This window comes from Neodiprion virginianus, chromosome 5, assembly GCF_021901495.1.
Source record: "Neodiprion virginianus isolate iyNeoVirg1 chromosome 5, iyNeoVirg1.1, whole genome shotgun sequence".
In the NCBI taxonomy this organism is placed as follows: domain Eukaryota; kingdom Metazoa; phylum Arthropoda; class Insecta; order Hymenoptera; family Diprionidae; genus Neodiprion; species Neodiprion virginianus.
Window position 1 is genome coordinate 32702076 of NC_060881.1, and position 14352 is coordinate 32716427.

Consider the following 14352-nt stretch of genomic DNA (forward strand, 5'->3'; position numbering starts at 1 on the left):
TCGTAATTTTGCGAGAGGAATCTATTTCACACAGTCTGCACACACGGCCAGCAAATAATCAAAACGTATGGCTGAAAAACATCAAATTTGCACAGGGTTTGCACAGAGGTGGAAGAGAAAAATCATGAACTCATAGGTACCAAGTTTCAATTCCATTTATTCAATGCGCCGTAATTCTAGTACAATTGTTCAGGTGTCAGTGTATACTGCGTTGCTAAATTTCCGAATATTCTAGTATAATTCTAATATATTATACTAACTACCAGTACATTATACTAACAATGATATAACTTACCAGTAATTACTATAATAATACACTTATTTATATAATTAGTTTAATATCTCCAGTAGTATTGTAGTTCAACATAAAAAATGCAATACAATATGCATCTCAGTCAACGATATAATGAACGAATATCACATAAGGAATCAGACTACTATATAAGGGAAAAACTGCGATATACATTGCATGAACCAGAATATGAACCATTATATGAGATGTAATGTTGTATGAGATAGTTGTTATACTAGTTTGTAAGCGTAGTTTGAGTTCTGAGCTGTGTACAGGTGCAGTACATCGCTGCAGTATACGAGATGTTACTATCTCACGTTACCTGGAATAAAATTAATAACACCCACACAAATCTCTATAAATATCTTCTCAAATACTGGTCCCACGATTCTCTAAAACCTTTTTTGCAATACTTGGGTCCCAACAGGTCTAGAAATGGTCGTTTGAATTGATTATGAAACTAAAAGTTTTCCGCTCGAAAAAAAGGAAGGTTAATGCCTTTGGTTGTTTTAAATCCATTTTTAGCAGATTTTGAAAAATCCTGAAATCGATCTATTCATACCTTATATCGACGTGATTCAGCGAGAGGAATCCATTGCGCTCCGTCCAAATACGCTACGAGCAACGTATCAAGAGTTACAGTCAAAAAACGAATGATATCCACTGTAATGCCTCTGCTGTTGGTTCCACACTCTTTTTGATGTCTATTTCGTCTTCCTGAGGGTCCAATCAGTGGAAAAATGGTCCCGCAAAAAGATTCTGAGGCAAAAAGTTCCCGAGCTCTGAAAATCGCAAAAAAGCAAGGCTACCCCCTTTGGTTTTTTAAGTCGCAATTTGGCCGAATTTGAAAAATACTTCACCGACAGATCAAAAGTTACAGACAGTTGAAAAATTGAAAAGTAAATTATTGATCGTAGTCCCATGTCGCATGTGATCAACTTGTGAAATATTAAATCCAAAATCCGAAAAAATGTCGTATGCTTGTGGCTCATAGGCGTAGGAATTTTGTAGCTCCTCATCGCCCGATGTTCTGGATACCTTTTTAGAATCATCAAAACCGAATTAAGAACATTAGCTCCGTCGGTCAAGAAAATGCGTTGCGTAGGTACCGGCACGTGGTGTCTCCATCACGTTCCGTATCCGACAGATATGGAATCAATGTGAAACACGGGAGGGCGCTTGCCCACAGTTAGGCGACCTTGAGCGCAAGACTCCAAGGCTTTCGTGTCAGTTTTTGACAGGAGAGAATTTTTAGGTTAAGTGTTTACCAGACGAGGTTAGTGTTTACCAGACGAGGTTATGTTTGTTTCGAAAGTAACGACGTATCGTCACAAGAAGCCGGCATTTCGGCTGGCTTAAGGAGGGCGGATCCGGAACTGGAATGTTTTGATAATCTCCAAGCCGAGCTTTGCTGGATTAATTCGCAAGGAGGGGCTTGCGATGCTTGCGAAGGGGGTCGTCACCCAGATAACCGAACACGTCCGCGGCCTGTCCGTCGGCATCGCGGCGATACTCACTCTCTGTTACTGCCTCCATCCTGGCAGGTTCGCGTCGCATTACAGCCACATTAAAACTGAAGACATCTTCAACGAGCTTGAGAAGGCGTACCTTCCTAAGAACAACTCATGTGCCGTGAACATCAGTGGCAAGTCATCGCGACTTCTCTACCCGCTTAATGAGGCCAAGGAGAATCCGACGGCACTTGCAAGGCGACTAGGAATTCTACCGGGCGGACAATGGAAGCCCTCGAATTGCCATTCGCTCTTTAACGTAGCCATAATCCTGCCGTACAGGAACCGCAAAGCTCAGCTTACGATATTCATGAATTATATCCATCCCTTTCTTCAGGCCCAGAATCTCGATTACAGAATATTTGTCGTGGAGCAAAGTCCCGGACGCGAATTCAATAGGGCGAAGTTGTTCAATGTCGGCTTCAACGAGGCGATCAAGGCCAACGATTTTCACTGCTTCATCTTTCAGGACATCGATCTGATACCCCAGAATCTCGACAACATATACGCTTGTACCAAAATGCCCAGGCACATGAGCTCTAGCGTTAATACATTCCGGTATAACTTACCCTACAACGGATTGTTCGGAGGTGCTATTGCACTTACTCGCGAACATTTCAAACGCGCCAACGGTTTCTCTAACGTTTTTTACGGATGGGGTGGCGAAGACGACGACTTTTACAGCAGACTGCAAACTCGGGGGCTCAAGGTAATCTCAAATAAATCTAATTGTGATACTGTCTACAAATCACGTGAAGTGAAACATTCTGTTTGCTCATGTTTTTTCCTGAAAGACCGTGACAAACTTATCGTTGGCTGTATACTTTTCGCAATTAGTCGCAAAATGACGTAGAACTTGGGTAAAATTACGTAATTCGAAGATTACGATCTCTAACACGACTTTTCGGAGGTAGATACAATTAAATCAATTTATCTGTGTCAACACCCTTCGTATTTATCGTTGGATATAATTGAAGAAGACTATCAAAGCGCCTGCAACGAAAAATTTTGTGAACCGGAGAATTAGTTTTTTTAAAAAAAGAATGGCACTCAGACTTGTTCAATTCTCCTCTTCAATTATCCAAGTACATAATCCTATTCCATAATACCACGTATGATATGGATACTTCGAATACTAACTTTTATCATCTGGACACGAGATGGACGCAAGACAACATAAAATACATTTACAATCTGGAATCTTATGTAAAGTTGGCTGAAATTCCGTTTTTTTGCTTTCTTACGTACAGGTTTGTAGGTTTGGGCCAGACGTCGCGCAATACTACATGTTGATACATGCTAAGGAACCGCCGAGCAGTGCGAGATTCGTTAACCTCGAAACTGGGGCGCGAAGATATGATACTGATGGAATCAGTAATCTCGAGTACCGAGTCTTAAGTCATCAATTACGTCCTCTATATTCGTGGATACTAGCTGATATATAAGCTTAGCTCAAATTGTTTTTTTTTCTCATATCTTGTGTCATCATTCGAAATGTAGCCTACATTCTTCATTCATCCAGCTCAATTTTCTTCGTAGAAAGATTAGTTTGAATAATACATCTATGCAAAAAATATATGTATGGTAATGTAAAGGAAATGTAATATAGTAAAGAAATTGCACGTTTTACAAGCAATAAGCTGCCTGTATATTTATTACATTTGCTTATGATTTTTTCTCCCGAATACATGAATGTTTATCGAGCTAAAGCAGGAGTATTAACATACAAGTTCATTAAGGGATTAGTAAAATGTAATTTTTCTTTGTACATGCATCCACGCATTCATTTGACACACGAATAAAAAAGTCAAAATGTACTGCTACCAAGTGATAGTAAAGATGAGCATAATTTTCTTAAATAAGAGTACACTAAAAATTCATTCAATTTCGTTTATTTCACATAATTAGTTCATGAAACGATTTTTTAAATATCAATCAGTTATCACGATAAAATTACGTTTGGGATCGATGGGCGTTTTAATGATCATTATTGTGTATAAACCACATAAAGGAATTTCTAGTACCGTTTGGAAGCGGCTACATAATCAACAGTAAAAAAAAATGGTTTTTTTTGTTGAAAATATGGCGAAACGAATACCTATTAAAACCGATGGTCTTATGAGGGATTTATAATTATCAAAGGCACGGCTGTTTTAAAAGCAATGAAACAATTACGTGTAAACGACTCATGTTATGGTAACTTTTAAACATTCTTGTTATTAAAATACACGGGATTCTAAAAAAAATTATATATAATCATGACTATGATTGCATAATAATTAGTCGGAGTTCTCTTCTTGTAACTACAACAATTGATTATGCCTCTAGATGTACGTAGTAAACAAAGAGGCGAAAAATAACTTATAAAAAAAAAAAAATTAAAAAAATTACAAATAAAAAGGCAGAATCAACTCTCATTCTAACGGATGAACTGTTGTATTACATTTACTGGGGAGAAGCAGTGAGCGGGGACTGACTGGGCTGTGGCATGATGTAAAAGATAGAAAAAAAAGAAAGAAAAAAAAAAAAAAAATAGAATTCTCCGCGATACATCTATCGGTACCAGATACACCGCTAGGTGCATTCGAATGCGATCTAACACTGCTATTGTCTTGCTTTGTGTGTAAGTATAATGTCTTCCGTCGCACGTATCGATATTATATACACAATTTACATACATGATCGATTACCAATGTATGCATAAACATGTATGTATAACATATATTATATAATTGCATATAAAAAAAAAGAAAAATATTTCGCGTTATTTTCGGCACATATTACGTATCTGAGAGTTCCTGATACCTAGCGTACATCATTTTTTTCACACAATCTTTATACGTGTCACCAGGCAACGCGTTATACGCTGCAGCCTTGGCACCTAGGCCAGCCGTGGGAACTCGTCTTTCAGCTTCGATGATGCTTGTTCTACCTTGGTTAGATTTTCCCAATCCCATACCCTCGCTCCATCCCATTTTTTGCAGCAGTTTATTACCAACATTGTCGGAGCCGATTCCAGCCCTGGTTGGTTCCTCGTAGTTCACCGAGACTTCGTCAACCCTTGTCTTGAGGTACTTCTCCTTGAGCCTGTTAGGCTGCGGTGGTTCAGGCTCCCCGTACTTCGCCCTCCTTTCTTTTGCGCGATCCCTGTACTTACTGTTTCTCTGTTGCGGGTCATTGGGATCAAGTCCACGAACGTGATACCAATTCTCCAGATTCTGTTTGTGTAAATCCGACAGCTGCTGGTGTCGCAGGAGTCCTTCCTTGCTGGGAAATTGTCTTTTGCAAAGGAGACAGGCGAGCTTGCTCCAATCGGTGTGCTGCCTCTCTTCTTGCTGCACGTCTTCGATCTCTTCCTCGGTGTCGCTGCCGCCACCGTAGGCGGCGACAAGGCCGTTGCTTCCACTAGGGTCCTCTTCCTCCTGGTAAGCAGGTGCCAGGTGATTCCTCTTCTCGAGGATAGCATAGCCCGCATCCGCTGCACCGCTGAAGGCTCCCTGGTGACCTTCGCTACCCGCATATTCCGCGCTCCAGCTCGACTTCGCGTTTTCCTTCTTTTGGTTCAAAGTCTTTGCCCACCGCTCCATATCCTTGGCTATTTTTTTAGCCACCTTGACTTTATCTTGTTTGTTGTCCTTCTTCTTGTTCAGATCGTCCTCCTTTGACTCTTGGCCCACATTGGTGCTCATGGATTCTTGAATAACTGGCATAGTTCCGGTTTCGGCGCCCAGAGCCACACCGGCTCCCACGATTCCAGACGTACCAACAGCTACCTGAGAATTTGAAATCGGGATAAGGGATAGAGAAGGGATATACCACGATTACGGTTTCACACTCCTTCCATGCTTACCTTTGCCGGTTGATACGACAAAGACTCTGCGTCCCAGTAAAGAAACTGCTGTGTGTGACTGTTGTAGTAGTACTGAGAGTTTGGATCGTAGTACAATCCCGTGCTCGGATCGTAATAATAGCCCGAAGATTCGTCATAGTGATAGGTACTGACATCCGGCACAGCTGAAACGAACATTTTCATTTATTGCGTGAAGGATATTCAAGGATACAATGCTATCAAACGAGTGTTTAGATCATTCGAGTAAAAGAAAAGCTTACAATAGACTTTGCCATCGTTAGCATGAGCAGGAACTCTACCGCTAGCTAAGGACGTACTGCTAGGGGCAGTTGGGGTTGGTCTGGCTTTCATCTCTTCAGCATCACCCAGTTTCCTCGACGCCTGAAGTTGCTGGATCGCCGACTGCGCCACGGCCGCCGCCGCATTAACTCTGTCAGTCTGATTCAACGACGGCAAAGTTATCGCCGATCCCTGCATTATCTGGTTCTGGTAGTACTGAGTGTAATACTGTACATAGTGCGCTTTTTGCGCCGGAGTTTTCGCGTACATATTGGCACTGTATTCTGCCAATTGTGACACATCATCCAAAGTATACCTAAAGTGAAAAATTATTAATAAATATTACGATAAACCGATATCGTACAAACATGAAAGATCTTCAGATCACTTTGCCATACCTTTGTGGCTGAGCTTCACTCGACTTCCAAGCACTAGTGCTGTTCACCTGGTGCAGTTTGCAGTACGTGATTTCGACTTTCCTACCATCTACCATCAAGCCTTGCTTGCTCAATGCCGTGTGTAGATACATGGCATCGACGACATTAGCCATTTCTAAATAACAAACACCACGTGATGTGTTGGTCAGAGTATCTCTACCAATTCTAATACTTCTGATTGGTAGGGAGGAGAGGTTTTTCATTGCTTGTAATACTGAATCCTCAGTAGTCAGGACGTCTAAACCACGAAGAAGGACCGTGTTTGTTGGGTGCGGACTAATCTCGTCGCTACCCTCCCCACCTTCCTCACTCTCGGCACGGGATGCACAACACTTGAAGCAAGTTTCACGTCTTTTAAAGTTGTGTGCTCCGCACTGTTTGGAAAGTAGAAATGTTATCAGGTATATTCAAATGTATCCGATGAGATGAAAGGATGGGAAAGAAATCGTGTTAAATAGAGAAGCTACAAACCTTAACACAATGCCAATCCTGCGTGTTTTTTGCAAGGGGTTTGTCCACGTGAAAATCTTTCGGTATGCTGTACTGCATGACTGCACGGTACTGGTCCTGCAGCATTAGAACGCCCTGAAACAGAGAATTTCAGTGTTATCCAATCCGATATCTTCCTCTGGCCTCCGTTCATCCCTTAACTTGCTTCTTGCTGAAGGAACTGTGTTTCTCTACTCGCTATAAGTTTCGATTAGTTGATCACGGTAAGATGAATGGAAGAAAAACTAAAAATCCGCAGCTAAATGGTTCTTCACGTTGCGAAATCATCACTCACGACCGTGAATCATTCCCTGTCATCAACCGCAATTGTAAAATCATTTCAAGCTATGTAAACGTCGATCATATTTCAAATCGCGGTTATTCTATGGAAGAATGTTACTTCCTCGAAGAAATATAGAAATAAATTAATACACGACGATTTTGTCTAACAGAATAGAAAAAAATATGGCCAGTAACGAGACATGAGCACGGCGGTAAGCGAGGTAGGTCACCCTAGGTAAGTAAGTAGGTAATTAGATATTATGGTAGGTTGAAATAGCCTTTGATAGGTGGTCAGCCATGGCCATGGGGCGACCTAGGGCTGGATTACCATGCCCTGCCGCCACGGGGCGTCGTTGGCACGCAAGCAACACATCGGTCGAGTACGTGGACTGAACTTCTTTCTACCTGTTTCATCTCCATCCATCGCGAGGCCTCCTGAGTCGCGTTAAACTCGACGAATGCAAAACCTCGTGAAGCACCTATACAGAGCAAATACACACAGATCCATTGTTAATCCACGTTTTTGCCTGAAGTTCTCTACTCTGAGAGGGCAGGCAATCACAGCACCGACCATTGACAGACTGATTCTCAGCTCCGAACGAAGCGTTTGTTCATTCCCCTTTTTTGCTATTTACCTGAATAATTCCAGGGCAACGTTTCACACATCTCTAAGAAGGTCCCCCGCCTTTGAGTACACTGAGTCTCACATCAAATTGCTAATATAGAATGATTTATAAAAAAAAAAATCAAGCATCAAAAAGCAATTTCGATGCTTCGACGGAGTGTGACTGCAAAGAGACCTTCTTAAATTTCAATTCATGTGATGAATTGTTCAAAGTTCTTCCTCGATCCACGTATCCGGTGAGATAGTAGTCGTAGAGTCGACAATAAAGGATCACAGTGTGTATCGACGGCGTAGCAGTAGAAAAATTGTAGGGTAAAATCTTTACCTGTATCCTTTTTCCTGATCAGCCTGATGTCCTTGGGCATGAGACCGCAGTTGAGAATGTCCTGGCGCACCTTTAAATGCCATTATATACCAGTATGAACACATGTAATCAATTATAAATCAGGAATAAATTCACTTCAGTTTTCTCAAGCCAACAATCAAAGTATAGGTGATACCAGTGCTCAAACTGGTAAATACTTTCCTTACAAGACGAGAAGCTACAATCATTTGTTATTTTTATTGTAGAAGGTGCCTTTCGATCTTAATGTGTCGTTTGAACAACAATTTCATGGCGTAAAATAATTTCAACAATATTCAGTTTCATTGTTAATAAAAATCATGAGAAATTGAATCCTGAAATACAAGAAAACCTACATCGTTTTCAGTAATGTGTTGTGCCAACCCCCTGATCATGATGGTGTTATTGGGGGACTGTGACTTGTAGTGAATGCCTTCCATCGACGAGCCATACCCACGACCATGGTCATGATCAAAGTCCATGCTCTCCCGACTATGGTCATCATCCCTGTCCCTGTCCCTGTCTCTCTCGTCTCCCCTTTTGCCTCTCCTGTCTCTGTCGCCTCTGTCTCTGTCCCTGTCCCTATCTCCTCTATCTCTGTCTCGATCTCTGCGAGACCTTTCTCTCTCTCGATCTCTGTCTCGATCTCGTTCTCTGGATCGATCCCGCTCTCTGTCTCTGTCGGCGGAATCTCTGCTGTCCCTCTGCCTTCCGTAACGATCATCTCTGTCCCTGTGGTTCCTGTCCCGATCCTCTCGACTCCTGTCTCTCCTCTCACGTGAACGATCCCTGTCTCTGTCCCTGTCCCTTCCTCGGTGAGTTCTGTATTCGGGACTGCGATGATCCCTTTCTCTGTGTTCTCCCCCACCGTAGTCCGACGATCTGTGGTCCCCATAGTCTGATCTGTAGTCTCCATAGTCAGATCCGTGACCTGATCGACGATCCGGACCATATCCTGGTTCCCAAGGGTCGAGGTTGTTGGTGTACATGGAGTCCATTACGTTATATTCGGTCTGCTGTGCAATGTCAAATCATGAGTCTTAAATTTTGGAAGTTTTACATTAACTTGGGTGTGAAATTGTAAAATTGTAAAACTCTGATGTCACGCAAATTCTGCTGGGAATATTTTTGCACAATAATGGTTAGGAAGTACAAAAGAACAGAAGGTAAATTGGAAATACTGGTATGTGGGATGTTGGAAGAGATATAAATCGATGTGTGTGGGAGGCTTCGGTTCAGGTTTTTTGGCGACAAAAGTATGAAACTTGTGCGTTATCTAGCATAAAATTGTCTCATGGATTCGATGATTTGATTCTTCTATTTTTACGACAAATAAACCTAGCTTTTTTCACATTATCATAGCTACTAATTTGCAAATTTTTAGTTTTCAATATTAATTGACGTTGCATATCTACGACGGAATAAAGGTCGGATTTATTGAAGAAGGTTGAAGGAGGTCAATATCTTAAATAAAATGAATCGTTGTTTTGGAAGGTAGTATTTTTATTGGATAGTTAAAATAATCACACCAGGCCGCCGTTTGAACGACGTGGGAGAGCCTGTGGCAGGTAGCTGAAGACAATACGTATACACATAAAAGGAGCCGGAGACAAGAGGATACATATACGTATGAATTGGAACGGGATGAGGTTGTGGGTTCGGAGGGTTCGTTGTCAGCCACGCGATCGTTGGTTGTCGATGAAAATAGCAACGAATCATGATTTCGAACGCCGCAGCAGGGTTTGAAACAAGTTCAAGCCAGGCTACGCGTGCATGTACATACGTAGACAAATTTTCAGGAAGGCACTTGGCCACAGATACAATACTGTATACGCCAGTGCACTTTGTTGCAGCCATCCGATATTTGGCAAACTAACGTCGCACGGACGCTTACCCGGTTTTTCTCAACCTCTCAAAAATTAACAATGTTCTACTTACAAATTCGGCAATCTTTGCTGAGTCACCCGTATCACACTTCGAATTGAAAATATTGATTTTTATCACAATGGCGTGGTTAGGGCTGTTTGGGATTTACGGAAAATATGGCCGCACGAGCCTCCGATTACTGAGGATGGCTGTCAACTAGAAAAGAAGTTTAACTGCTGCCGTTCCATCGAATTTATTCGACAGATGGCGTTGCGCACGCGGTTTGGTCGTGAGGAGCCAAATACCGAACACCGTCAACGGTTAGTTCAAATCGTTCAAACCGGTGCAAAGCAGTGTTGCCAATCCTGACGAAATTTCGTTAGATCTAAAGAAATTAAAGCCCGTTCAAAGAAAGAAGAAAAGTTGGTTTCTCAAGATGATATCTCAAGACTGATAACGAAATATCTTAAATATGGTCTGCGAAATCGAAACAACAGCCTAAAAATCAACCAATCGTCAGGTTCCTGAGAAAATATGCACCAATTAGGTGGCATCTGCATTTTGTGAACGCACTTATTTTATAAGTTAGTGGTCTCAAATATTGAAAATAAAAATAAAATATATAAGTTAAAGTTTCTAATATCTCTATACTTACAATTCAGATTGTAGGATATGAATTTGTCTGGGTTACCTCATTCGGAAATTATCACTCTATGTTTCTGGAAAAATTGTTCATGTTATGAAACAAAAAAATGAAATATATTATGTATTCGTGTATTTATTGAGTTTCAATACCGTCAAACATCGCTCTTGAAAATGATAAATATGAAGAATTGTCATGGTGCCATGTAAATAAGAAATCTAAAGAACTTTTTTGGTGCCATTTAATGAAATATTCGTTTGATAGGCTGGCAACGCTGGTGCAAAGAATCTTTGAAAGAACAAAGGAACAACAAGCGTTACTAATATTTAAAATCAATAGTTTTTAAGAACTGTCTAAATACTACTTATTTTTAAGTATGCTTTCAAGTATATTTGTGTTTCAAACAGTTTTGGTTATTAGTTCGGCTTACGCAATGACCAGAGCCATAAGTTATAGGGAATTAGAAGACAGAGTAAAGATTCAAACTTTTCTTTCTTTGCTGTAAAAAGTTTTCCAAACTTTTAGCTTACCTCTAATACTGTAAGTTATGGGTTTAAGTCCATTGCGTAAGTCTGCCATAAGTATATATGTATCTCTTCTGAACGTACCACAGCAAAAAGAAACTGACAGCAGAGATATTTATTTTCACGTTTGATACTAAACAATTCGGAGGGAGAAAAAAATAACTGCAGCAAATTTGAAATCGTGAAATTATCCCGTCTTTTAACGATGCAGCTGTTATCATGTATTATTTATGTATTATTAACAATTAACTAGTTGGAATGGTTGCAGATGTAATGGGAGACGGGATTGTATGAAATGCCAACTTCGATGATAGACATATATTATATTTGAAAAACAAAATATCGTTTTATAGTTGAATATTATACACAGATACAGTAGTTATTAATAATTATATCACCCTGCTCTCGGCCACCAAATTATACCGTACAATAAAGTGAGCCAATTGACTCGCTTATATATTCAAACCTTACCATATAGTCATATGTAATTGATATAGCAGTTCCACTTTTCAGTACGCTTGGAAGTAGAATTACGTATTCAACAAAAGTGGACGTAATTCGGATTACAGAATGATTTTTCTGGAACCTCTGACTAGTTAGTTCCTATAAAAGAAAAAATTAACGTTAGAGAATTTTTTTTAATTTGTCGTCGCTGTAGCACGATAGTCGGATGCTATAATTATTCACATTCCCTTTGTTTAACACTACGTTATTGAATATTCATAGTGCAACTCTATTGCCTTAATACTATTACTGGTTAAATCTCAGAACAATTATTTCCGTCTCAACTACGTAATATAGTAATTGATACAGAAACGTCGTTTCGATGTCCAATCATAAAAAGTTGTCTTGAAGACCCACCAATCGATATTTCCCTACTACAGTCACTGATGACATATCCGTAGTAATCTTAGCACTCGCTTCGACGCTTTTTGTTCCTTCTCAAGCTAGATTCTTCTAGACTCGGCCGCATACGAATCGTCAAGTTATAGTTCAGAACAATAACAATCCAGAGTTGGAACGTTATTTATCTGAACAGCCGTAATGACTCCACGTTTTCGCTGAATAATCATAAATAAATCAAATGGACTCAGTACATATTTTTTAATTTATTGTCATCGATAAGTACATACTAAGCGTAGGGATATTCTCAATATGCATCTGAGAAGATTATTTTTAGGATATTTTTGATTAACAATAATCGAGTATTGAAATAACAATTGAACTAACAGAGACATGTGATCAGTCGAAATATAGGATAGTTTTGTTTAGATTTATTCATCAAAGATTTCATTATTTAATTATTTCTTTAATAGGTATAATAGATAAATATATAATAGCAATTAAAATCACTGGGGATATGTAGGTTATTTTGATTAACGTTAGGTTTAGTTAATCGTTGCACAATTAATAGTTTTCAGCGTTTCCATTGGCGTAAAAGAGGATACATGTTCTTCGCAATCTCGCGAATCGAACATCAACTGTTTTCTTTTTCTGCAACTTGTATTTATAGTAGTACCTCTTTCTTGATATGTCATAGGTATAATAGATGATACGAGTACAGAGTAACAAAATGTCGGTTTTATAAGCCAATAGTAGAAAGGGTTATACATTGTGTTACCAAATGAGTATAGCATTCGTTGGGCTGCCTGCCGTTCTAGTTGTCTTCTAGCAAAGTGAAATGATTTCTAGCCGTGAATTTCGATAGTCAATTGCGGTATTCGATAAAACGATAACGGAATTCCGCCCAGCGTGCCGAGATACTCAGTCGGTAATACTCTGTAAAATTGATTGTATCGTTGATTATAGTTATAGAATCGCGAATCCAATGATAATAGATGATTTTTTTCAAGTCATTATCTGGGGAGAAGTATTATACTATACAGTATTTAATATACTATATCGGTTAAATATAATAATTTGACCAAATATCTGCACGCAATAATTGTACACGTATATGTGTGTGTGCGTGTGCGCCTCTGTGTGGGTCGTGTCTATAATTAGAATCCAAATACTTAACGTGTATACGGGTATGTATACAGTACACAGGTAATACCTATATATTTATGTATATCATCCAAGCGGTTATTGTCTACACCTTTTCAAAACATGTCAAATTACTTGCTAAGACACTGTACGTTTCCCACCGAAAGAATACACTCTGTATCATAATTTATACTCCATACTCATATTACAATCTTTCCTAGCAATATTATTACAACGTTAATTTACCATTAATATTAATTATTGTCAATGCTTCGGCCTGTATTTTTCTACAATTCTTAGTGGCTCGGGTATTTCAGATCGACTACAATTAACGTTGCTAAAAAAATGACAAAAAAAAAAAAAAGAAAAAAAAATGTGCTTTGCTGTTCCCCAACTTCTGACTTCTCGATATGTTTCTCGTTTTCAACATTCTTCAACAGAGGATTAAGATATGTATATTGTACCGAATCGAACTGAAATTATATTTATATGTATTGTCTGCATTCGGTTGAAACGTGGTGTAAACTCCAAATTTTCATTTTTCAAATTGCCTTTCGCCAGTAAGAATCGCAGAAAATGACCTGAATAAATGCACATGCAGTCAGTAGGCTTAATTATTAATTACAGTATGTACCTAAAATACCGCGCGTGTGTATGTACGCGTGTACACGACGAAAAAACAATCGGATTTGAAACAGACTAAAAGTTTATCCGTTTCTTTTTCTTTTCGCAGGTTTCTTACAAGAGCGGTTTTGCCATTATTTTCATTCCGATACTCTGTATCAAAGCAAGTGATATTCTCGACATGAAAAGCAATTCGAGGAAAAGGAAAATTGGCGTGAACAACAATTATTTTCGATTTGAACCGATTCGAGTGTGGTGGCGTGGTCACGCATACAATCACCAGAGCGAAATTACAAGATAACCGAATGAACGTCAGGATCTGCAGCTAATTGAATGCTTAGGGGGCATCAATATTCACTTAAAGCGTAGTAAAATTGATATATCAGTTGATAATAATCAATTTCAAACGTTTCAAAATTTTGAAAATTCAATCTTTCAACTTTTTCATAGGTTGGAAAAACAAAATGTTGAACAAATTGCAAAATAGTACATTATGGAACAAGGGAATAAAGTCGATTTTTATTCCTGTGTTACATATAGGACTTTATTTCCGACTCCGTCTTGTGGGCAATTGTTTGTGCTCGCTTCTTTTGTTTTCTTC

General features: G+C 39.4%; 2 protein-coding genes across 3 annotated transcripts; one reads left to right on the plus strand and one right to left on the minus strand.

The window, feature by feature from the left end:
* Nucleotides 1-1525: 1525 nt before the first annotated feature.
* On the plus strand, nucleotides 1526-4303 carry LOC124305119 (beta-1,4-N-acetylgalactosaminyltransferase bre-4-like). The gene is made up of 2 exons (XM_046764189.1): nucleotides 1526-2512; nucleotides 3054-4303. The coding sequence occupies exons 1-2, from the start codon at nucleotides 1733-1735 to the stop codon at nucleotides 3246-3248; spliced, it is 975 nt and encodes a 324-aa protein (XP_046620145.1). The 5' UTR covers nucleotides 1526-1732; the 3' UTR covers nucleotides 3249-4303.
* On the minus strand, nucleotides 3995-10204 carry LOC124305110 (RNA-binding protein 5-like). Of its 2 annotated transcripts, none has more exons than XM_046764167.1 (9): nucleotides 10047-10204; nucleotides 8465-9121; nucleotides 8091-8160; nucleotides 7546-7619; nucleotides 6841-6954; nucleotides 6331-6743; nucleotides 5914-6248; nucleotides 5654-5817; nucleotides 3995-5576 (listed from the first exon to the last, which is right to left on the minus strand). In XM_046764167.1, the coding sequence occupies exons 2-9, from the start codon at nucleotides 9104-9106 to the stop codon at nucleotides 4584-4586; spliced, it is 2805 nt and encodes a 934-aa protein (XP_046620123.1). In that variant the 5' UTR covers nucleotides 9107-9121; nucleotides 10047-10204; the 3' UTR covers nucleotides 3995-4583. The 2 variants fall into 2 exon arrangements, with proteins under 2 accessions (XP_046620123.1, XP_046620122.1); XM_046764166.1 differs by having other exon boundaries at nucleotides 8465-9124; nucleotides 10047-10203.
* Nucleotides 10205-14352: the final 4148 nt, after the last annotated feature.